Raw genomic sequence first — 23,440 nt, 5'->3', positions numbered from 1 at the left:
CAGGTTTTTTTTCTTGCTTTCACTGGTATTTTGAAGATTTATCTTGGAAAAACGACGAGCATCAAGTCTTTCGGTTGGAAGGTCTACTTGCCATCACAGATTCAAATTGGGGGTTGGGGATGGACAGTCTAAAAAAATATATTTCTGTTAATCAGATGAAAAATGCTGCTCAAATAAAAAAAAAATAAAAAACTTTAAATCTAAAATATCATGGTGCATGAATGGTTTAATGCTTAACTTAAACATCAAAATATATTGAAAAATGATGCCATAAGTACCTTAAAGAGACCTGAGAGAATCTAACAGGAAGATTAATACACACACACACACACACACACAAAAATAGGCATTCATAATGGTTTCCCAGTTAATCAAAAGCAACATATTTTAATGTAGAACTGTAACCACTGCATATACTTTACATTTGTCTCTCTTAGTGGATCAAGATTTTTTTTTTCTAACCTTGAATTGAACTCCATCTGTGTTAAAGTTTTAATCCGTCTCATCGTTCAAACGCAACACTAAAACAGGAATTAATTTCCAGTATCTGAAGGACATCCCTCAGGCTTTCAAAAAGAAAATCTTTCACAATTTTAAGAAATGCTAAATAGGTTATCTTAACACTACATGGTAACACTTTAATTGAAGGGGGTTGAATAAGACTGACATAACACCTGTCATCAACATGAATAAGCCTTCATGAATATTTATGACTGTTGTCATAAAGTGTCATTCGGTAAATTATGACACTTTTAATACAAAGTTGACATTATTCAAAATGTCTTTGCTATGACAACTTGACATTAACCAAGAAATCATTACTGATATAAATGTGTTATAAAAGTATTACTGATTGCACTTTAAAAATTAGGTATCTTTATGTTATTAAAGGTAAAGTTTAAACAGTAATGATTTCTTGGTTAATGTCAAGTTGTCATAAAGACATTTTGACAACTTTGACAGTCTTATTCAACCCCCTTCAAATAAAGTGTTACCCACTACATTTATTCAGACTGATAAAAAAAAAATCACACTAAAACAAACAAGTGATAAATTTGAGAGTTTAGGGTTAAAATTTTTCTGCATCGTCCCTAAACGGTTCAGATCCACTGGTCTGATCTCCGTTTCATTTCACAATCCATGCTTCTTGTTGTTCAGGTTTAAAACAGATGATGGAGATGTTACATCTGAGGGGAATTTTAGTTAGCGATACAACATTTTAGCCTCCTAGCAAACAATCAGCCTGGCCAGGACTTTGCTTTGAGAAACAACACATCAGGAAAAGAAACTATGTAAAAAAAAAAAAAAAGGAGGACATGTATAAAATAGCACAGCTCAACAATAAGAAGCTGAATCCTGGGAAGTTTCTGAGCATATGACAACTAGAATAACACTGCCCTCAACAGGGAAAGCAGTAAAACAGTCCAATTAATCTCTTTTCAGTCAAACTTTATTAATTTTTGTCAAAACAAACCAAAATGAAAAATAGAAGACTGTGAACAAATGAAAGCTATAATCACTCCCCTTCCCCCGTCTTCTGCTCACCCGGCTGTCTAAATACGGCTCGGCAGGATTCATCCTCGAGTGAACGTGAGCCTCACCAGACAGCAAATAAATTCAAAACAGAAAAATCGCCGAGCTTCAAAGCTCTTCCCAGCTCTGAGCCGAGAACTGCTTCCAATCGTTCCCTATTCTGACTCGTAGTCGTGACAGGCCATTTGTAGAGATTCACATCAACTCACTGTAATAGATAACTCTTCATCGATCTGATTTAAAACTAGATCATCACACACAAGCTGCACCGAAAAGAAAGCTAGTCATCATTTACATCTGATTAAACATGTTAATAAATTAATCAAGCCATTAGTCCCCCATATCCCACCGCTCCCAACCTGTTATTTAATAAAAATATCCACAAAAAAAAAAAATTAAAAAATACAGAAAATGTCCAGCATTCTGTTCTTCTCTCCCATCCTGAGCCGTTTTCAAGAACTGGACTTGCATTGAACTGGACTTAACCAGATTCAGCTCAGCTTACAGCAAAACACCTTGGAGTCACAGCTGCAGAAGTGAAATGATTTGATTCAGATTAAGACAACTGTGCTGCATCTGAACTGACCTCGGCCCCAACAGACATCTGAGCCTCCTAAGCAGATCGAGGGCCGATATGAGAGGCAGGTAAGAGCTTCCAAACACACACGTTGACCTTGAGAAATTACGAACGTATAAAAACAGTGGTTTTCTTACAAATGTGATCAGATTATACTGGGGAATCCCTCTTGTAGGAAAACAAAAACTAAAACAAATTAAAACTTCATCTTTCAGACCAGAGAATCTGATTGGCTGACGAGGTGGCGGTAATGCATATCGATTTTTTTTTTGCTTTTATTAATTACATCTTGGCATGCGAAACGGTTCACAGGCACACCAACACTTTGGCGTAAACACTGGTGCAGTGTGTCCTCCTTGGTCTCTGAGGTCACCAGTCGCCAGGGATCAGTTTAGGGGACGAAGATGTGAGGGCGGGGCCCGCCTCACGTGCGCCTGGCTTTCTGTCTCTTGGCCTGACGTTTGGCTTCATCCAGCGCAGCGCTGTCGGCGTTGGCCTGGGCCATCGTCCTCACTCCCTGGAAGCGGCTCATGAGCTGCATCAGGAGGGGAATCACCTGAAAAAGAAAAAAAGAAAGAAAGGAAGAAAGAAAAACGTTTCAGTGCATCTGAGCAATTAATTAGAGGAAGCAGGAAACTGAAAATTCTTGTTAACGGCAATCTGACTTCCAGACTGGGGTTTGATCTTGAGGGTGAAGGCTATTCTGGCCAAAAGGACTTTTTGCATTACTGGCAAATACATATATCATTGGCTTAAAAAGGTTATTGATTTAAGCAAATTTAAAATGGTCAAAATGATTACGTTATCTAAAGGTACTGGCATTAAAGGCTTTATTTTTTTACTTTGCTGGATGCTAAAAATCTATCTACGCATCTTTATTTAGAGAATATTATTAATCACATCAGTTAAGAGTAGAGAAACACATTATCTATGTTAAAATCCTGCTTAATAATCTATATAATGTTCTTTTTAGAGTAGCTGTGTATTTTCTAATAAATGTCAAAATACCAACGTTCACTATGAATTCAGGGCACATTTTCCTACATTGGACAGGTTTTAAATATGGAAACTGGACAAATCGAGGACAGGAAGAAAAGGAAGAATGAGGACATGTGAAAAGAACAAGAGGAAAAATATAAGAGAAAGTAAAGGAAGTACAGCCAAAACAAAGGAAAGACATGTAGATGGGAAGGAAGAAGTCCACAAGGAAAGAAGGAAGGAAGAAAAAAAAGAAAGAAAGAAAGAAGGAAGGAAGGAAGACTAGAATGGAGGTGAAGTAGGACACAAGAGACAAAGGGATACAAAAAGGAAGAAAAAGAAGATACGAGGACATAAGGGATAAAATGAAAGAGGACAAGAGGAAGGAAAACAGAATACAATGAATTGAGAAATATTTTTGCCTATTTTCTTGCCTAAATTCATGTTTTTTTTCTCATTCCAACTCTTTTTTTTTTATGTTTTGGTATAAACATTGAGTTTCGAGTTTTATGGCTGCAAAGGACCAAACTGGAAATAAGCTCTAGGCTTTCTTGTGATTTGCATTGTGTGTTGTTATGCCTGACTGCTGTTAATGCTGTTCCACACAAACTAAATTCAATTCAAGATTTATAACCATAAGAAGTGAGGAGAGAAAATCCATGTGAACATGGAGCCCGGACGAGGTCGGGTTTGACGGCTACCTTCTCGTGGTTGTACGCCGCTATCAGCAGGAGCAAGGTGAGAGGCAGAGCGATGTAGGAGCCTTGTGCAACGTCCTGGTCGGGCACTTTGCGCTGCAAAGACAAACGGAGGAGAGAAACGGACAAATCAGAACTGACGGCATGCCAAGGACTGAGATGGGAGTTTTGTCTCTCCGTTTCTTACAGTGGGGTTGAAGGTGAGGGTGACGTGCTTGTGGTATCCGGCGGAGGTGAAGGAGACCTGAGGCAGAGTGAAGTCGTACTGGGAGCGGGACAGGGTGGAGTACAGCATGAGAACGTAGCTCTGCAGAAGACAAAAGTCACAGATTGGGTGTACAGATCATAAACTGCATGCGGCGCTCGGATAATTAGTCGGAATAAGCGATTAGTCGGTACCTCGCTGTCCCTATCCAGAGGGGGGAAGTGGAAGAAGAGGGACTGTCCCAGAGAGACGCTGTTGATCGGATTGTCCAGGTTGTCGCTCTTGAACAGCTTCACCTGGTGACGGAGGAAATCGTTAGCTGCAGGCTTTCCTTTAGATGCAACAAAAACCCAGAATTTGATGCAGAAATGTTTAGTCTTCTCTGCAGAATGGGAATTTTCTGACACTGCTTGTTTTCTTGGTGTTTAAAATTGCACAACAAATTTTCACCACAGTGCTCTTGGGAGGCCGTTCCTGGAAGCCAACATGCAGCCGCTGTGATATGAGGGTTTTTTTTTTTTGTTTTTTTTTGGCTTTATCGTTATGTTGCTGGGAAATATGGCTGAAAATCATCGCGATGCAAGTGTTTCATGTCAGTCGATAATTATCGATTTGTTTCTCGTTTTAAATATCTGAAATGCAACCAAACCGGTCCTGAGCCGTTCTACTCATTTCCTCCTGTCGCTCCACATTTTAGCCTTTTATTTCGAAGTCTTTTTATTTTGGTGGCGAAACATGAAACTGCTGATGCAAGTGTTTCTCTACAGGTTGTTGCTAGGTAACCAAAGAGCGAGCGAGTTAAAGTTAGTTAGCTGGGAGTGAGGAGTTGAGAGGGCTAACCCTTTCCTCTGCCTCCATCTCCCAGAATGCTGTGGGGTTCTGGAGTTCAGTGACTTTATTGAACACTCAATCAAATGTATTTTCTATTGATATTGATCACGTCTATTGCAATATACATTGTTATTGATTCGTTGCTCAGTCCCATCATGAACTAAAACACCTGCAACACCAAAGACCAGACTAACAATAAAGCACCAACCTCGACTTTATTGGGCGCTTTGCATAAATTTGAGCCTCCATGTACTTTATTGAAGCTCATCAGTCAACCAGGACATGACAATCCTAAGTTCAAGCCTGGCTGGGCACAGCTTGGAACGTGACTACTGCGACATTTGTGCGAGTGGTGAACGCAAACGTCTGCTGAAAACTGTTCCAGGCATTTCCAGAAAGCAGCAAAACAGACCAAACATCAGGGAGTACAAGTCCTACCGAGAGCGTCGGGAGATGTTCAGGAGGCGTAACGATGTTCCCGCTGAGGTCGAACTGATTGATCTGTCTGAAGGCGATGATGTTGACCCCGTCAATGTCGCTGCTCCCGACCTGATAGGAAACACGCAGCTTAATCTGACAGTACGAGCCGTGCATGCTTTAAACAAAGAAAAAAAAAAGAAAAAGAAAAAGTGAACTGAGGAAAAGCTTTTGTTAAGGTCACATGGTGCGATAATAACAGAGAATTAAAGGGGAATTAAGGCATTTCCTGCCTCGCGAGAGAGATTAGGTGGACCGCAGCTTTTCAGACGAGATGAAATTATAAAATGATAGGTTAGAATTTGGTTGGGGAGCGGATTAGCGCTGCTTTTGTTCAGCGAAAAAAAAAAAAAAAAAAAGGGGGGGCTGGGGGGTCCACGTGATGAGGCTGATATTAAGTTGTAGTCACAGGGTTCTCACAGTCATTTCAACAATTCAATTACCAAACTTTTCCACACCCTTCTCCAACTTTCTTTGCATAACCGATTTAACAGTTAAATTAATAAATGAAAAGAAAGTATTACGTATTTATCTCAACTCTGGAAACTTTCAGCACTTGAGGTGGAAGCAGGAACTAATACAAAGTTTGACCTGCAGTCTAGAGATAAGGAAGTTTTAAAATAAAAAGAAATCAGAACAATCAAGTTGCTCTAGCTTCTGCTAAGGTACTCAAACAAGTAAAAATAAACTTTTGATGAGACTGCAAAGTGAACAGAAGTCAAACATATTACTGTATTGTACTGATTAAAAATAGAGAAGTCCTGCCTAAATTCAGAGTAAGAAATTGTCATTACAACTAACTGCATAGATCAGGGAGTGTCCAAACTTTTTTTTCGCATGGGCCTAATAAAAGGTCATATTTTTAAAAACTAAAATCACAAACTTGTACCGTGATTATTTTTCACCCCCTGAACAATAAGCTAAGCATACAATATTTTATTTAACTAACAAAAGCTGATATATTTTTAAAGGTGCAGGGTGTGTAAATTTTTGTACACTGGAAACTTAAAAAAAGGGTTTTGCATATTTGTCTTATACAAAGAAAAACACTGATTAAAAAATACATGAAAAAAGCATTTAGTGATATTTCAAGCAATCACACCAAGATTTGTATCACTTTTTCTTAAAAAAACAACAACAACAAAAAAACAGCTTAATATACTATTTCATTCATTCATTAAAATCTGATCTTGGAGCACCAGAAGCTGCTTCCAAGTAAAAGTCAACGCACAGTTGTGATATTATTTACTATGAAATCAAAATATATATGTATTTATACATATATAAATAAAACAAGATTAATATTATATATATTCATTAATCTTGTTTGCTCTCATCTGGATATTATTTGATCTCAATCGTTAAACAGGACATTTTTTGGTTTGCACCTTCTGCTTTTTTTTTTGTTCTTTATGATGAATATATTCACCAGTCATTGGTCGTTATTAAAAAGCTTACGATTTGTTGAGGATGTTGTCACCATGCTGCCTACCTCTATCGCTCTGTGCTGAGGCAGAGCCCTCTCTATGTGGTCGTTGCCCTCGGCTCGAAGCTGTATCAGATATTTACACCCCGGCTGAAAGAAAACAACACAAACATTTAGTCATGCGAGGTGTTGAATAAAACAGCCCAAAAGCTACAAATAAAATGCAGCAATCGAGTGCTTCAATTCAAACTCAGCCCTTCATGCCTGCCTCAAATACCACCTACACGTTATATTTAGCGAGGTCAAATCGCAGTGTTTTTGCACCTGGAGTACGAGATAATTCAACCCCCCCCCCCTTACCCCCCCTCCCAACCCCCCTAAGGTTTTAAAACCTTCTCTCACCAGCAGACCCCTGAGTCTGAATCGACCCTCCTCGTCTGTGACGGTGTCCTCGCTGTAGAGGCTGCATTCTCCCTGACCCACCGCCTCCACGGCCACGTCTCGCTCCGCGTCGCCGCTCAGGGACTGCACCGCTCCGTAGCAGCTGGAAGCGAAAGAGCAAGAACACACAATTGGACGAGTTTCTAAAAAAGCAACAAGGTACGGCGTCGCGCAGAATCATATACACGTTGAACCCGTCCACAAACACAAAAGCAGTGCATATTGTAAAGTGGAAGGAAAGTGAAAAAGTATTTTCAATATATAATCTGAAAAGTGTGGTGCGCAAGATTAAATTACAGAGGTGTGAACTCTACTTACTGATCAAGTTACTTCAGAAGAACTATGTGGACTTGACTTTATTTATAAGCATCATAAATATAGAAAAAAAGACTTTTACATAAAAAAGTTAAATTTTTTCAATTTGTAACAAACAAAATTATGTTATTCTATCTCATAAAATCCCAATATGAAAAAAAAAAAAAAACCTGGATATTTTTGCTCTATAAATCAGTGTGTGTACCTGTAAGCGGTCTTGATGCCCGTTATATCGATGCTCAGGTTTTGACCCTCCTCCACCGTGATCATCTGAGACGCCGGCTCAAAGCGGAACTCCTTCATCATCGGCTTGAAGTAGTACTGGCCTGGACTCTGGAGAGAAAAGCAAGGTTATTTCAAACTCGGGGCAAAAAAAAGAAAAGAGGAAACTTTATATTGCTTTCTGAACTGTTTGCTCACCAGGTTGTTGAAGGTGAGAAGACCGGTGTCCTGGGTCAAAAGGTTGGAACGGAAATGCCCTCCACTCAGAGACAGAAGCACTCCAGAGAGCGGCTGTCCATCTTCTGATATTATCTGCAGGAAAGAAAAAAAATACTCAGATTCTTTCATGTTTTACACATAAAAATAAAATTTCCCTGAAACATAAAGACATTGTGGGTACTGTGGGTGTAATCAAGCTGGCTGTTCAATTTCGTGTCACAGATGTTTTATTTAAAAAGAGGATGTACAAGTAAAGGATAACCAAGGGCACCAAACTGTGTGTCAATGGTGTGGAACTGACGGCGAAGCCATTTATCACTTAGTCAGAAAGGGAGACTAATACCAATTTGTGCAGTACGGAACATTTTAACAAAAGGCAGGATAAAGGCCAAGAGCACATAGCGTGAAAAAAAACAAACAAAAAAAAAACCCGGTTTGAACCATCTGTGAGTAATCTTCTCTCTTAATTACACTTTCAGAAAGAAAAACATGAACAGAAGCTTTTGATTCTGACATTTCATATTCACTTAAAACCAGCAGGATCAGTCCAGGGTGGTAAAGATGAAAACAGGCTGAGTGGAAACCGTGTGAGCGGGGTTTATGATCCCTTGGATGTAAAGTTGTTACAAAGTATGCAGACGACGGTCGCGTGTACCTTGAAGGTGACTCCTGCCAGAGCAAACGCCTTGAAGTCTCCTGGGGTTCCCTCCACCGGACTCAGAACGAAGCCCTCCTTACTGGCCTTGATGTCGTACTGTCGGTCGCTGTGGAGCGGGCCCACGCTGACGGAAACAAGAAGACTAAGTAACTCTGATGGAAACAGGAATGCTAAGTAACAGAAACAGGAAGGCTAACGCTGACGGAAATGGGAAGGCTAAGTAACTGATGGAAATAGGAAGGCTAAGTAACTGATGGAAACAGGAAGGCTAAGTAATGCTGACAGAAACAGGAAGACTAAGTGACACTGACTGAAACAGGAAGGCTAAGTAACAGAAACAGGAAGGCTAAGTGACATTAATGGAAACAGGAAGGTTAAGTAACGCTGACAGAAACAGGAAGGCTAAGTAACATAAACAGGAAGGCTAAGTGACATTAATGGAAACAGGACGGTTAAGTATCGCTGACAGAAACAGGAAGGCTAAGTAACAGAAACAGGAAGGCTAAGTATCGCTGACAGAAACCGGAAAGCCAAGTGACGCTGACAGAAACAGGAAGGCTAAGTAACAGAAACAGGAAGGCTAAGTAACAGAAACAGGAAGGCTAAGTGACATTAATGGAAACAGGAAGGTTAAGTATCGCTGACAGAAACAGGAAGGCTAAGTAACAGAAACAGGAAGGCTAAGTATCGCTGACAGAAACCGGAAAGCCAAGTGACGCTGACAGAAACAGGAAGGCTAAGTAACAGAAACAGGAAGGCTAAGTAACAGAAACAGGAAGGCTAAGTAACAGAAACAGGAAGGCTAAGTAACGCTGACGGAAACAGGAAGGCTAAGTTTCGCTGACAGAAACAGGAAGGCTAAGTGTCGCTGACAGAAACAGGAAGGCTAAGTGTCGCTGACAGAAACAGGAAGGCTAAGTAACAGAAACAGGAAGGCTAAGTAACGCTGATGGAAACAGGAAGGCTAAGTATCGCTGACAGAAATAGGAAGGCTAAGTATCGCTGACAGAAATAGGAAGGCTAAGTAACAGAAACAGGAAGGCTAAGTATTGCTGACTGAAACAGGAAGGCTAGGCAACAAGTAAATATGCGCTGAACTGAAATGCGGCTTGATGAATTTGACTGGCAGCTAATCAGAAGGATGAGCATGGCAAATAACAGTTCAATAAATGATTTCCACTTCCATTTGATTTTCAACCCTATTTCTTTCTCCATCTTCACTCCAGTGTTCTGAGACCGCCCGGGCGCCCCCTGGTGGCTTCACTTTGAAAAACGGTTTAAAAAGGCTTCGTTCAGTTCAGACTTTCCACACCAACATCTTTTCCCATCCACCATGTTTTACCATCTTCTTCTACTTCAAAAACACCTAATTTGAATAAATAAGACAGAATTTTGGCTCAACGGCTCCATTAAATCCCTCAAACGTTACCACGACATTTACATCCATGACTACATTACATTTGATGTTTAGCCTTTAACCGGATGTCTGGATTCGGAAGCGTAATGCCTTGCTTTATGCATGGCTGCAACGCTGTGCATATCCTCTGATGACAATAAACATCCAGAGGGCCCCATCAGAGCCGCACACAAGGCGTAACGCCAGCGAGAGTCCATCCGTTTTCAAGCGAAAGCCACAGGCGGCGTCGGCCCAAAAGTCCTGAATATCCTCACTGAAATTTTAATGCAGTCCATTTATCTGTCTGGATTTTCATACCTGTAGGCTCCCATCTCATTAGTGGCCACAGTAATGAGCAGCACAGAAGCGCCTCGCTCCGTGATGGATATTTCCACACCTTGGAGCTCCGGAGACACTCTGCCCTCTAAGAAGAGGCCAGCGCGCCCAACGATGTCCACCAGCCGACCGGGGCACGATTCTGACGAGAGAGACAGATGGAGAGAGGCGTTCTTCTGATACAAGCAAAGAAATGGACAAACCTACTTATTCATAGTTAATGTGAATCCTAAATTTAGACCTGCTCCGTACATGTCTGACTTAATTTCAGCGTGTGCGAAATCTCCTACCCCCTGTTATAGTTGCTTCCACTTCAGGTGGGTAGAACAGCAGCTCCTTGGAGGAGGGAGTGACTGTGATCTTCTCTCCGGCCCTGCAAGGAAATATTAGCGCAGCTCATCGTTTATTTATTTTGAGACGGATCAGGTGGGTACTTTTAACGGATGCAAGGATTCTGAATTTTGTGAAATGACAGGCGGCGTATGTTGTTGTATGTGTGCAACGTTGAGGAAATAAAGGCGTTAATTAATTTCTGCTTGTGTAGATTAACCTGTTGGTAGAGAAAGTTTTTTTCAAACACTTCCGAATGTGCATCACTGCACACCGAGTCAAAATGAAGGGGGATCTGACTTTGCGTCGCTGATGTTACTGAGAACCAAATCTACATGTAGAAACCTCACGAAAAGAATTACGACGTGCACACTTAGTGAGATTTGTTCAGATTTAGAGATCAAATCTTCTGTCTTTTTGTCAAGTTTTGATTTCATAATTCCACCTGGCGAGTCTGATTTGTCTCACAGAAGATATAGCTAAGATTATTTTACAATTCAGTCAGAACTGGGAGTCTGCCCCAGGTCACATATTAACACAAAAATATGTGTATGTGTATTTTTTGTGTTATTATTTTTATTTAAACAAAAAAAAAAAATTCAATAAAAAGTTAATATAAGCACAGACAGAGCAGCGAGATCAGAGGTCTGAAACCTGTGGCTCCAGAGCCACAAATGGCTCTTTGGACCTCTGGCTAAATAAATACAGAACCATCAATTTTTTGCATGGAATAAATCCTGCATTAAATTTACCACAACAGAATGGCACAAGTACTAGTACTATTTATTATCTTTTTCTCATCATTACGTTCTTCCCAAAGACGAAGACGTATCAATTCTCTTTATGTTAATGGGTTTTTTTATTATTATTATTTTAAAAACAGAAGTAAAATGGTGGTGCTTTAAAAATGACTGCAAATTTCCGTAGTGGATATTCAACTTGTCTTTTCACAAAACGCTATGCATCAGTTGTGAGTTTTATTTCGCTGGACTGAGGGGGGGAATCGTGTGTTGGGTTTGTAAAGGTTGCAGACCCGCGATCTAGATCATGGAATGCGCGAACGGACCTGGCCCAGTAGGAGAACTCGTAGTGAAACGGGCCCGCCAGCTCGTCGGCCTTCTCCAGGATGGGGGGACTGTCGTCTCTGGCGCCGCCCTGCTCCTCGGCCGCTCGCCGCTCTCGTTCCTGCCGCCGCAGCTGGATCTCCTGCAGCTGCTGCTCCTGCCGCTGCTCCTCCAGGCTGCGCAGCGGGCCGAGCACCAGCGCCGGCTCGCTCTCGATGGACGACCTGAGCGGGGGGGGTGAGGGGGGATGAAAACAGTTTAACGGACGCTCAGACGGATAGAAACGTAGCAGCCCGAGGCTTCTTGAGTTACTTGATGGTGACTGTGACGTCCAGCATCTTGTCTGTGGTGATGAGCCCCGTCATGTGATGGCGCACGGCGGTGAGCGTCAGGATGCTGGGGGCCGAGCTGCAGAGACGAAGCAGGGACGTTTGCAACGACACTTTGTTCAAACTGTTAAACAAGCGGGAGCGGCGGCGTCTTCGCTTACGTGTCGTAGGTGTAGAAGTCCTGCTCGAACTGATGGCAGGAGCGGGGGGTGACTTTGTAAACACCTGGACAAAACCATTTTTATGTGATTAATCACTTTGCTCCAGTTTTATATTTAGCTAAGTCTGACACACACCTTTCGGGTCAAAATGCCGCGCTGCGACTACGCACGAGGGAAAGGTTTGCTGGTCTGTGGAATTTTCCTCCATGTGCTAATTAACGCCGTGTTAAGCTAAAGAGAGGTCAGGAGAAAGAAACTCACCAGGCTTGGAGAGGCAGAAGCGATTGACTCCTTTGGAGAGGTTGTAGACGCCGACGTTCTCGGGTTTGCTGCCATCTTGGAAGAACTCCTGCGGGGGAAGCGAGCGGAAAGACGTCGTGAAAACTCCGGGGAGAGCGGTCAGCTCCGGGATGGAAAATACTGATTACTGAGTCAAGCTAAGGTAAGAGGTCATTTTCTGAAACACCCGAGTTTTCTCTTGCGTCGAGAGGGCTGAGCGTTAAATTTTGAGTAATATACTTTAAAAACAAAATTAAACTTTAACTTCGTTTGTCAGCTAACTCAGTAAACAAAAAGATGTGGCCTTCCTCACTTCATTAAACTTAAGACATATTTATAAAATACAACAACGCAGGAACCTATGTTTTGCTATTCATTTTTCTGCTGAACAGAAAAATACAAGTTGAAAAAAATATTTTATATGTGACACACTTAATTCCCCATGACCAGAGAGATATCGGTTGCTCTTGAAGAAACGTTCAAAATTTGCTCCATTCAGTGATCCAAGTCAAAATCAACTTTGTTTATTGTAATCGTGTTTTTCTTTTTCATTATTTTTCCATCATGTCACAATTTTACAGTTTTGAGAAGTTGACGCTGCCTCTTCTGGACGGAGGCCAAACTACAACACTATAAGAAGGTCTAAGCAGATGTTATTAGTTAATCGAGTGGCGCTAACTTTAATCTAATAAACCATTAACCGACAACTAATCGTAAGTCGATTAATCGTTTGCGTCCCTTGCTCGGACGGCTGCATACTGACCAAAGTGATGGCGTGGGACAGGGAGCAGCGCAGGATGTAGCCAATCTGTCTGAACTCGACGCCCAAGACGTCCGAGTCCAGGACCTCCACTTCCAGGGATTTATGCTTCCAGCACCATTCCTCATGAGAAATGCCCACTGGGAGCAGAAACAGCGGGAGAAAAAAAATAACTTCAACAAAGGTTGAGAAAAGTCCTCGGAAGTCTCTCGCCTGTGCTCCCCGACGGGACCTTTAAGAAAAAGCTTAAGAACGTTAAGCACCGCAGCAGTCAGGGCTGCCAACACCAAACTGAGAACAGACACCTCAGGGATGCTGCGTGTGCCGACAGCTTGCAGGCAAATAACAGAATGTACACTGTATGCTGAGCAGGATTATGGATGTATGGAGCAGCAGGAGACCCAGAGGTGCCATCTGTGCGATAACATGTCTGCTATTTTACCACAGTTATGATCTAAAGGTGTTAATTACAAATTGATTTCCCAATAATTAGCCGCGGAGTCAGAGGGGAGGAAGAACGACTTTTACAGAGACACTCGGAGGAAACGAGCATCTATCCCCCCCCACCCCCCACTTAACCCCGCCTCCCCCCAAAAACAGCAGAGGTTGATTTTCACAGAAGACAAATGCATGAAAATAACTCTTTGATCCACAGCTTGTTTTTGAAGCTTCCCCACTTATAAGAAAACGAACAGCCTCTAAGTATTATGGTAATTAGATCTCATGAAGAATATCGCAAAAAAAAAAAAAATCCCAATATGCAAGAGTGATTTGCATTTCTTTGACTGAAATGAGAACAGTGGCGTTAAAGGAAAAGAATTAGGCTTCCACAGCTTTTATCCTGCTTTTACTGTCCGTCAAACTCAAAAATGTCACATCAAGTTCATCTGAATTTTATGACTTTCCGATGTAAACCAACAGACCCTAGTATTACCCCGAGGTCTAAAGAGAACTTCATACGCCACAGCCAGGAATGATTAACCTGTAAATCAGGAAGTAATTTCTACAGAACCTATTTGGCAACAGGAAGTAGGATAACTGAAGATGCATAGATGGGTCTTGAAGCATGATAGTGATTCGAACCTGCTGAGTGTCAAAAAGAGAATCATTTTTGGAGTGGAGAAGCAACTCTTCACACATTAGTCCCACAAAACGTCTGTTGCTTAGCAGCCAACAAACCTAAAGGTTTCAAAGTTACACAACAAAAAAACTTACAAATTCAGCAGAGGATGAATTGATTTTTTCCCCCTCAGTGTAAATACTTAGTAATAAATTTAAACAACCTTTATATTTTCCAGGCAAAACGTTGTCAAAGTTGAAGCTGAGGACGTCGGCACTGCCAGCCAAAGCCACCGTCTTCCTCTCTCCCTGCCGGCTCACCGGCTGCAGGGTCACAGACAGGTCGTCGCAGGAAGCTGCAAGAAACCAGCGAGCACGGGGACGGCTTAGACCGGTGTGAAACATTTACCCGTTTAAGGGCAACAGAGAAACCTGCATCGAGGATCAACCAGGAGAGCATTTACCGAGGCAGTAAACTTTTCCCGAGACGGAAGCCATGAACTGGGTGAAAAGCAGGTCCGTGAGCGGCCGGTCCACGAGCGACACCTCCAGGGCCTGAGGCTGGAGGGCCAGGCCTGCTTTCACCTCCGCTTCGGGGAGCGACACCTGAACACACGGAGGACAAGGCAGGGGAGCCACATCTGTACAGAGCTTCCACAACAGAATGACACAAATGGTGCTGTGTTCCTTGGTTCCTGGGATTTTCACACAAGTCCCTCTGTTCAGTCCCACTGGGGATCGAAGTGGCAACATTTGTTACATCTTCAGCTGGTCAGGTTCATTTTTAAACTGCGCCGTGTTAAACGGCCCAAACCCTCAGGAAATCCCGCCGCCACCATCACCTGCCGCAGCGCTGCGTCAAGAACTTACGCAGGAAATGACACGAAACCATCAGAAGACGACGTGAGCTCAACTTCCTTCTTCGCAAAAAGGGAAACAAAAACGGAGTAGAGCCGGATTTTAGCGACTGCTGCAATTCTCTTTTGTCTTTGGTCAAAGACCACGAGCCGTTTCTCCTGCTAGAGCTGCATCACATGTGCATTCAAACAGCGCCGGAGTTCACTTCAACCCGACTGAGATCTGGGCTCTTAGGTGGACCAGAGTTCGCTTTTTGGGTCTGCATCAGAGCTCGGTTCCACATTCACACCTCCCCCAAGCGAACCGGACTTTCTAGACCAAAGCTGACTAAGCAGGGCTGGAGTGAATGGACCCTAAAAGAGAAAAGTTAGTTTCTGTTCTAAAACCAAAAAACAATACAAGTTGGGAAAACTTCTAAACGTCAAACTTAATGTTTGTGAATCACTTTCCAGATTTATAAAAACTAAAAAGGTTCAATTATTTAAACGATTAAAGAGCCCAGATGATTTCGGACACTTAGACGAAACCTGAAAGCTACGCGAGACTCACATGGACGCTGTAGTTCCCAGGTTTGGCCTGGAAGCAGAAGGCCCCCTGAGGGTCCGAATCGGTGGTCCAGGTGAGAGCCTTGTCCTGGCCCCGGTGGGTCAGAGTGACCTTGTAGCGCCCCTGCTGCTTCATGCCCTCAGGCAGGCGGCTGACGGAGATCTGGCCACAAACGCTGAACCTGCGTTCAACAAACATCAGGACGCTACAAGGCTTCTCGGGGACACCAACCACTTCCTGTTGGTACTCGTTCGAGTTAGAAAACGGCGAACCTACCCCGCTGTGATGATGTCGGGAAGCTGGGGCGTGTTGGGGGCGATCTTCACCGTGACCGTCTCGAAGAGCATCAGCTCCTTGGTGACGCGGATGGTGTAGACGCCGGCCGTCATGTTCTCCAGCCGGAAGGAGCCGTCTTCCCTACTGACGACTGTGGGGGACAACAGGAAGGACGGTGCAGCGTCAGAACGCGTTTGAAATGTGAACTACAAGACGCTACCACGGAGGTTAAATCTGAAGAGGAAACGAGAAGTCTTCAAAAGCCCAAGTAAAGAAAATCCAAAGATATTTTCTATTAGTTAGTGTGCTGAGATGGCTTCTGATATGGGCAGTACGGTCACCACCCAGGGCGGCATGCCTTCAGGGCGGCACGAAAGAAGACTCGTTCAATTTGCAGAGTGAAATATATTTCACATTGAATGTTTGTAAAAAAAATATATATATAATATATATATATATATATATATATATATATATATATATATATATATATATAAAACCTGCCAAACTCATCTACAGGATATGTAATATTGTGTATTTTTTTATAACACAACACAGTGATGCTAAAGCTTACCCTTAATCTGATTGTTGAGCGAGACGGTGGCGTCTGCCACGCCCTCTCCGTCGGCGCTGTTCAGCACGCGGCCCGTCACAGAAAAGCCCATCACACGGAAGATGGGCTGAAAACAGTGCGACAAAAACAGAACGACGGCGTTCATAAATGTCAGTGATGAGTAAGATCTGAACATTACCAAACACAAAAGGAGAGAGGGATTTCAGATCATTTTAGGTTGATAACACGAGATGACTCCATGTTTTGTTTTTTTTTTGCACTTAATACCGAGTGCATAAATTAAGCGGCAGGAATTATTCCTTACTCTGCTTAACGCTTAGTAAATTACAAAGCGAAACAAAACCAAGAAGGAGAATCTGAATTTGAACTTTTTACCTCGAGTTTCAAACTGTTGTGTTCCACCTTGAAATTCATCCTGGAGGGAGCGACATCGAAAGTGATCCTTTCTCCTCTGTAGAAAGGCACCTGCAGAGGAAGGAGGAGCACAAATGAAAGGAGTCATTTTTCTGCTTTGAAACAACAATCTGATCAAAACAAACCCCTGAAGGTGCATTTAAAATAATTTTCACAATATCAACAGTGGTTTTTTTTTTTGTTTGTTTTTTTTGTTCTTTGGTAATATCAATATTTTTTTTTTATTTATGGTTCTTGCCGTAGAATCGAGCTGCTACATCAGCATGACATGGTTGGGTGGTTATGCAAGACAGGGGAAGTCATTATTATAAAAATAATAGAGAATGTAGGATGTGGTGGCATCTAGTGGTCTAAACTGAAAACTGCAACCATCTGGAAATCCGTGGCCTATCTCTTAAACATACAGGAAGAAATGACACTGCAAAGAATTTGTATTTCTGCAGAAAGATTTAATCACTCACTTTAATGCGAGAGATTAAACATGGGAAGCAGCCTTGATTTCAAACTTGAAAATACAAACTGTCCAGGCTAAAAGGGGATAAAAATTTGGAATTGGGACAAAAATTGTCCAAGATCTGCAGAAAAAGTCAGTCAGTAAATAAAAGATGTCTTGAGCGGATTCATTTGATTCATTCTAGCAAAATGTCTTCCTCAAAACTTAATTAAAAAACTTAATTAGAAGGTTTTCCTAGCCTGGCCTACGTACTTATTCTCAATTCTCATCTCCTCTCAATGCTCCGCCTGGACTTTCTCTCACTGAGCTGGATCTCTCCTTTCTTATTGGGCCATATTTTCTTCCATTTTTGACTCATAGCAAAAGCATATAATGACAAAACGAAAAGGGTCTTTAGTAGAAAAGAACAAAAAAAAGTGCAGAAGTTATTGCTAACTTAGCTTCCCTAGCATATTTTTTTTAATTCAGGGGCATGCACAGGTTGGAACTTTATACCTGGGTTTCGCCAAACACCATCCGAATGCACCACTTTAAGCAAAATACATAAGTAGTACTGATTTCTTTACACCGTTTTATACACTGTTCCATTTAACTGGCCCAGGTAGTAAATTAATGACTGTTAGCTATAGTTTTATAGCTCACATTAACGTGGATCTGCGCCTGGTCTTAGCAAACAGAAAAGCAGAAGGACATACCACGGTGTACTCGCCGCTGGCCAGCGAAGAAAACGTGAAGGTGCCGTCGTTCTTTGACTGAGTGCTGCACAGGTAGACGAGGGAGCTGTCCTCATTATCCGCTCCGTCCACTGGGGACATGTTGCAGCCACTGATGTCCTGGAAGTTCAAGAACATTAGCATTTTCAACCCATCAAGGACCACATTACGGCCGCCATCATTTCAAAGGTTAGAGTTAACCATAAACACAAAGGTGCACTGAAGATTTTTGACAGATTTAAACAGCTTAGGCTTTGAATGTGGGACCTTGAAAACCACAGACAGGAGAGGGAAAGATCAACAGAAGGATGGACAGATGGATGTATAATGGAAGGTGGGATTGTTAAATCAACGACTTCTAGATGGCCGGAAGGACAGACATGGATGCATCGAAAGACTGGAAAGTCTGGATGAATGAATGCAGTTTTTAGACAGTTAGACGAGATGCACAATCAGAGAAAATGGATTTTTCAATGTTCTCATTTTTCTATACCTGCCTATGAAGACTAGGAAACCACCTCAAACAAATGTAATCCTTTTCCAGGCTCCAAATAAAATGCTAGGAATACATTTAAGTTGAAGCAAAAAACAAAAACAAAAAAACCTGAACCCTTCTAGATTAGCTTGAAAGACAAAAACTTTCCGATCCGGCTTCACTCCTCTCGTTCGTTGGAAACGTGCGAACGGATGTTGGTTTACCTCTTTCCTGACCGTGGCCGAGTACAGCAGGAAGGTGACCTCCTTCATGGGCTCTCCATCACTGCGGACCTCCCCAGAGACGTCGTAGCCTCCAACCACCAGATGCTCGGCGGCCAGAGCGTTGGCATTGGAGACGTGCACAGCGGTCTTACTCTGCATGGAGACAGCAAAGGTTGCTGCGTTAGGCTGCATGCAGGGGCGAAACAGTTCCCCTTGTTTAGAGACTGTGTGATTAGTCCCAGATCAGCAAGTAAGTGAATACTGAAGGTTTTTTTTGTTTTGTTTTGTTTTCTATCCTCAAGAGATGCAGAGTTAAACACAATTTTTAAATCTCAAGACATCAAGATATTTAAAGTATTTTTTTTTAGACATCTGGACATTTGAAGAAGAAAATATTTACCCAGTTGAGTTAATATTTAAATGTCAACCCAACGCTGAATTGGCTTCTGATCCAATTACCCTTTTTTTTTTTTGGGCAGCATTTAAATATTGCCAGATTCTTTCATGAACAGATCAAATTACGATCAAAAGAAGAAAAAAAGAAACAAGCAAGTAAAACCATTCTATTTTTAGTCTGAAATTATCCTTGAATTTTATTTCTGTAAGATTTTGAGTGGGTCGTGTCGCATGAGGTAAGCTAACATATAATTAGAAGTGGCAAGAAAATACTAGAAATAAAAAAAAAAAAACAACAGCTACCTCGGCATAGACTTTGATGTCTCGCCTCATGTTTAGCGTAAAGACAACAGTGAAAACTTTTCTTTCTACATTCGCCCTGATATTTGATTTACTGTGACGAATCTGGGGTGGAAAACCGAAACACGGATTCCCGTTTAAAAGCCAACAAGCCTGAACAAGGTTATGAGCAAAGTCTCGACACCAAATTGCATACAGTGCAGTTTGAAATGTGCTGTCCCGCTCGGAAAGTGCTCGCTTTACTTTTAGCGCCCGGGTCTGTCCTGGCGGTGAACAGTGATTTAAAATATAATTCAGGAAAAGTGCAGAAAGTTTGCAATTCCAACTCCTCCCAGAAAGATAAAGTCAGAAGAAAATTGTCGTCGTGGTCGCTCGTAACATCGACGCGAAAATGCCCTCGAAACTCGCAAATCCGTCACTATTTTTTTTTTGAACACATAAAAGAAGTGGCCGTTAATCACAGCTGTAACCTTCTGCGTGATTAAATGGCAGGACCTACAAACAGAATGCCACGCTTTTTACTGTGGCAGCGTAAAACCCTGCACGAAATACACCAACCTTCTCCAGAGACCAGGAGGGATGGAAGGCTGTGATATCATAACTTCCAGGCAGCACTTTGAAGAAGGTGTACCTGTGTTAACAAGCGGGGGAAAAAAAAAAAAACAAAAAAAAAAAAAATAGATGAAGTTTTTGCCAGCAGTTAATTTCACCAGTGTGATTTCTGCTGAGGCATTTTGTGCAAAAATCCTTATTAAACAACGAGAGCCACGGTGCACTTACTTTCCTCCAGGCTGTGTGAAAACACTCCTGACTTTCTCTTCTGATCCCGCCTGGCTCAGTTTGACTTCGACTCCAGCGGGGCCCAGGAGGTGGCTCTTACTCAGAACCTAGGCGGTCGGATTACACAGGGGAAACAAAATATTCAAAACAAAAACCAACAGCAGGACGGAAACTGCACCAGCTGATCGCGTCTGTGGAGAAACGGCTTCATTTAGACTAAGAAAACAGCCTGGATACATAGATTTATTACTGTTCATTAAATGTAGCGGCTTGAATCAGAGTTCAGACTATTTACACACATTTTGCTCTCCGACTACGACTTTTGATGAAGGCGTTCATCATGACTTCAGATTAATTTCATTCGACAGATGATAAACTTTAGGTTGCTGAAATCACATGGTTTTTTTTCCAAGCTTAAACCTGTGATGGAAAATACATATATTTGGATGTGTGTAATTATGTTAAATGGTGCTCTTTAAAGTCAGTGATCTTATTCAGATTATTTTTTTTTAACTGTGAATGGATTCTTGGCTTTTTCTGCTGAGAATTGAAAAAGCCAAGGTAGCCAAGATAGAAGGATATTGTCACATTTTGTTTTTAAGCTGCCTTGGTCATAAAAAAAACTGAGAAACTTGCAGAACTGCATAGAAGTCCAGATAGATTTTTCAAAACTTCTCAAAATGTTTCCGTTTCTGTTCCACACGTGTTTTGTTCACCAAAACATGCTGTTTAAAGCGCTTTAGCTATGTGAAAAGTCAAAGTTTATGAAAAAGATGCATATGCGTTTATGCATAAATGTAAATTGTAAACAATAGCATGTTTAGCTTTTGATCAACTCACAAGCTATTGAGTTTGTGAGTTGTTATCTCACAAACTCAAAAAAAAACAAACAAAACAAAGTTGCACGCATAAACTTGAACATGTACGGAGCACAGAATAGAGCAGTGCTTTCCCTCCCGCTCCTGTTGCTGCGCACTGGTGCCCAGCTGGCTGAAAGAAAGCGACAAAAGTTTCCCTCTGCTTACTAGAAAGAGAAATTGGGCCATTTGGAAATATTTCTGGTCCCCGGGAACAGAAACAGTCATGGCATGAAAAGCTTTTTATTATCATTTTCTAAATGAAGATTACTGAAAGGAAGCAAAACCACTGTGGAACTACAAAAAAAAAAAAAGAAAAAAAAGAAAAAGTCTGCAATAAGATCTTACACTACAACAAAACGTAGCAGCTAGTTACTCTATATTTTTGCTTAATTGATTTTATCTGTCTTTACATGAAGGGGAGCAGAAAATTGCAACTGTGGTTGACAGATTGTGCAACTCTAAGCACCACATAGTCAACTGGTTGGTAAAAATTATTCACACAGTGGCATTCTTAATGGTTTCTTTCAGTTATCATGAAGTGTAATTTCCTTTGACGTAAGACAGAAAGCCTTACCGTTCCTGAGACCGAGAAGCCTGTAAAAACAAAATTGATGTCTTCTTCTTTGGTGCAGATGTCACTGACTCCATCCACATGCAGGTCCACGCTGGTTGGCTCTGTTGGCAGTAAACAAGAACAATAACCACACACACACACACACACACACACACACAGCCTGCAGACAACCTGTGGTTAAGAGTTAAAAAGACTTCTCACCAAAGCTCCAGCCGAGAGGAGGCTCGATCTTCAAAACAAAGTCTCCCTACATTTCAGAGAGACAAGTGTGAGCTTCATAATGTCTGTTTCGGAAATGTCCCATCAGCAGCTTCGTTACCTTGTCATAGAGGGGGATCATGAAGTACCCATTGATCGGAGCGCAGTCAGTCTGATACTTTAAGGAGCCTTGTTTAGTGTACAGTTTAATCTGGGAACCAAACAGGACACGGAAACAGCATTTGATATGTGCTCGACTTTATTTTAGGGTTTCAATTGCATTCAGTTGGGTGCTTTTAAGCCCAAGGTTGATTTCACAGGTTTAAATAACCCTGTGCCTAAATCCTCTGGAGGATTGAATGAGGCAGGATTAGGAGGAGCACTTAAGGTCTTCCTCATCAACTCTGACAGATATTAGGATTAGGAGTGACTGCCACGTGGAGAACATGCACAAGATTATAGTACTAATTTCAAATGATACCTTTAAAACAAAACCTAAGCACACACAACAGATAAACCACGGGTTTAACGTAGCTAAACTACCATCGAACTACGTTCATTGTATAATTATATATACAGGCAATTTATTATTATTATTATTATTACCAGAACAGAGTATTGTTTACGTGTTTTATTCTGCCATTCATGCAGATAGCTCCGCCTAACCTTTGGTTTGCTACGATAAACCAGCTAGCGGCTAGCGGCTAGCTCATCTCACCTCGATCAGGGAGTAGTTGATTTCAACGTCGGATTTTACAAATCCACCACAAGCCACCACGATGTCATCTGAGGAGCCGGCCAGGACCTGCGTGTAGATGACGCAGAACAAGAACCAAAAAGATCCTACATCTGCTCGGATCGTAATTCTCAACATCTTTGACAGACCGATCAGAGCCACCCAGCACGCTGCCTCCGGTTCCGTACCAGCTGAGCTGCCGCTGTCAGTCAGTGCTCTGAAACGTCCTCAGCAGCGCCCTCTCGCGGGTCGGAGGATATATAATAACTCAGACAATTAAAAAAAAAAACGTATTCATGAAAATACGTAATAGGGAGACTTAACCCTATTATTTTTTTTTACTAAGAACATAAATGGAGCTAAAGACAGATAAGAACATGAAAAAAAACGTGTTGTGGCAAAAGAGAACTGACTGAGACTGAGGTGAAGGTGGAGATTCACCCCATCCAGAAACACATTATGGGTCAGATCAAAGCAGAATGACCTAGTTAAAGTTCAGACCTAATTCTAAATGACAATATGTAGCAATATTGGTGCATCACAGAAGTCAAAATAAAAGATACTATGTGGTTTTAACAGGACAGTGTTGAGAGGTTTAAGTGGTCAGAATACATTTGGAAGGCAATGTAGAGTAAAAAATCTGTATGCATATTTTCTTTTCTATTATATTACAAACCTTGTTTTTCCTCTCTTTACGCACCAACTACTATAGGTTTTTGACTGACCAGTAAGAAGCCACCCTGCTCCAATTCTACAATAATCCAGGAG

At 41.8% G+C, this 23,440-nt stretch overlaps 1 protein-coding gene across 1 annotated transcript; it reads right to left on the bottom strand.

Moving 5' to 3' along the window:
• Positions 1-359: 359 nt before the first annotated feature.
• Positions 360-22,893, bottom strand: nomo (nodal modulator). Its single transcript, XM_014978362.2, has 31 exons — positions 22,655-22,893; positions 22,058-22,147; positions 21,940-21,985; positions 21,739-21,839; positions 20,305-20,411; positions 20,083-20,155; positions 18,829-18,981; positions 18,112-18,249; positions 16,924-17,013; positions 16,549-16,654; positions 15,975-16,125; positions 15,702-15,879; positions 14,759-14,900; positions 14,519-14,650; positions 13,239-13,375; positions 12,458-12,545; positions 12,197-12,260; positions 12,019-12,114; positions 11,709-11,930; positions 10,603-10,685; positions 10,295-10,454; positions 8,578-8,704; positions 7,902-8,015; positions 7,687-7,814; positions 7,128-7,269; positions 6,792-6,875; positions 5,261-5,371; positions 4,186-4,287; positions 3,974-4,093; positions 3,790-3,882; positions 360-2,666 (listed from the first exon to the last, which is right to left on the bottom strand). The coding sequence occupies exons 1-31, from the start codon at positions 22,808-22,810 to the stop codon at positions 2,535-2,537; spliced, it is 3,666 nt and encodes a 1,221-aa protein (XP_014833848.2). The 5' UTR covers positions 22,811-22,893; the 3' UTR covers positions 360-2,534.
• Between the last annotated feature and the right edge of the window lie 547 nt (positions 22,894-23,440).

Source organism: Poecilia mexicana, unplaced genomic scaffold, assembly GCF_051168715.1.
Source record: "Poecilia mexicana isolate PSO_F unplaced genomic scaffold, ASM5116871v1 scaffold_1, whole genome shotgun sequence".
Lineage (NCBI taxonomy): Eukaryota > Metazoa > Chordata > Actinopteri > Cyprinodontiformes > Poeciliidae > Poecilia > Poecilia mexicana.
Note: the sequence above shows the minus strand (reverse complement) of the source record. Positions and strands in the feature narration are given on the sequence as shown.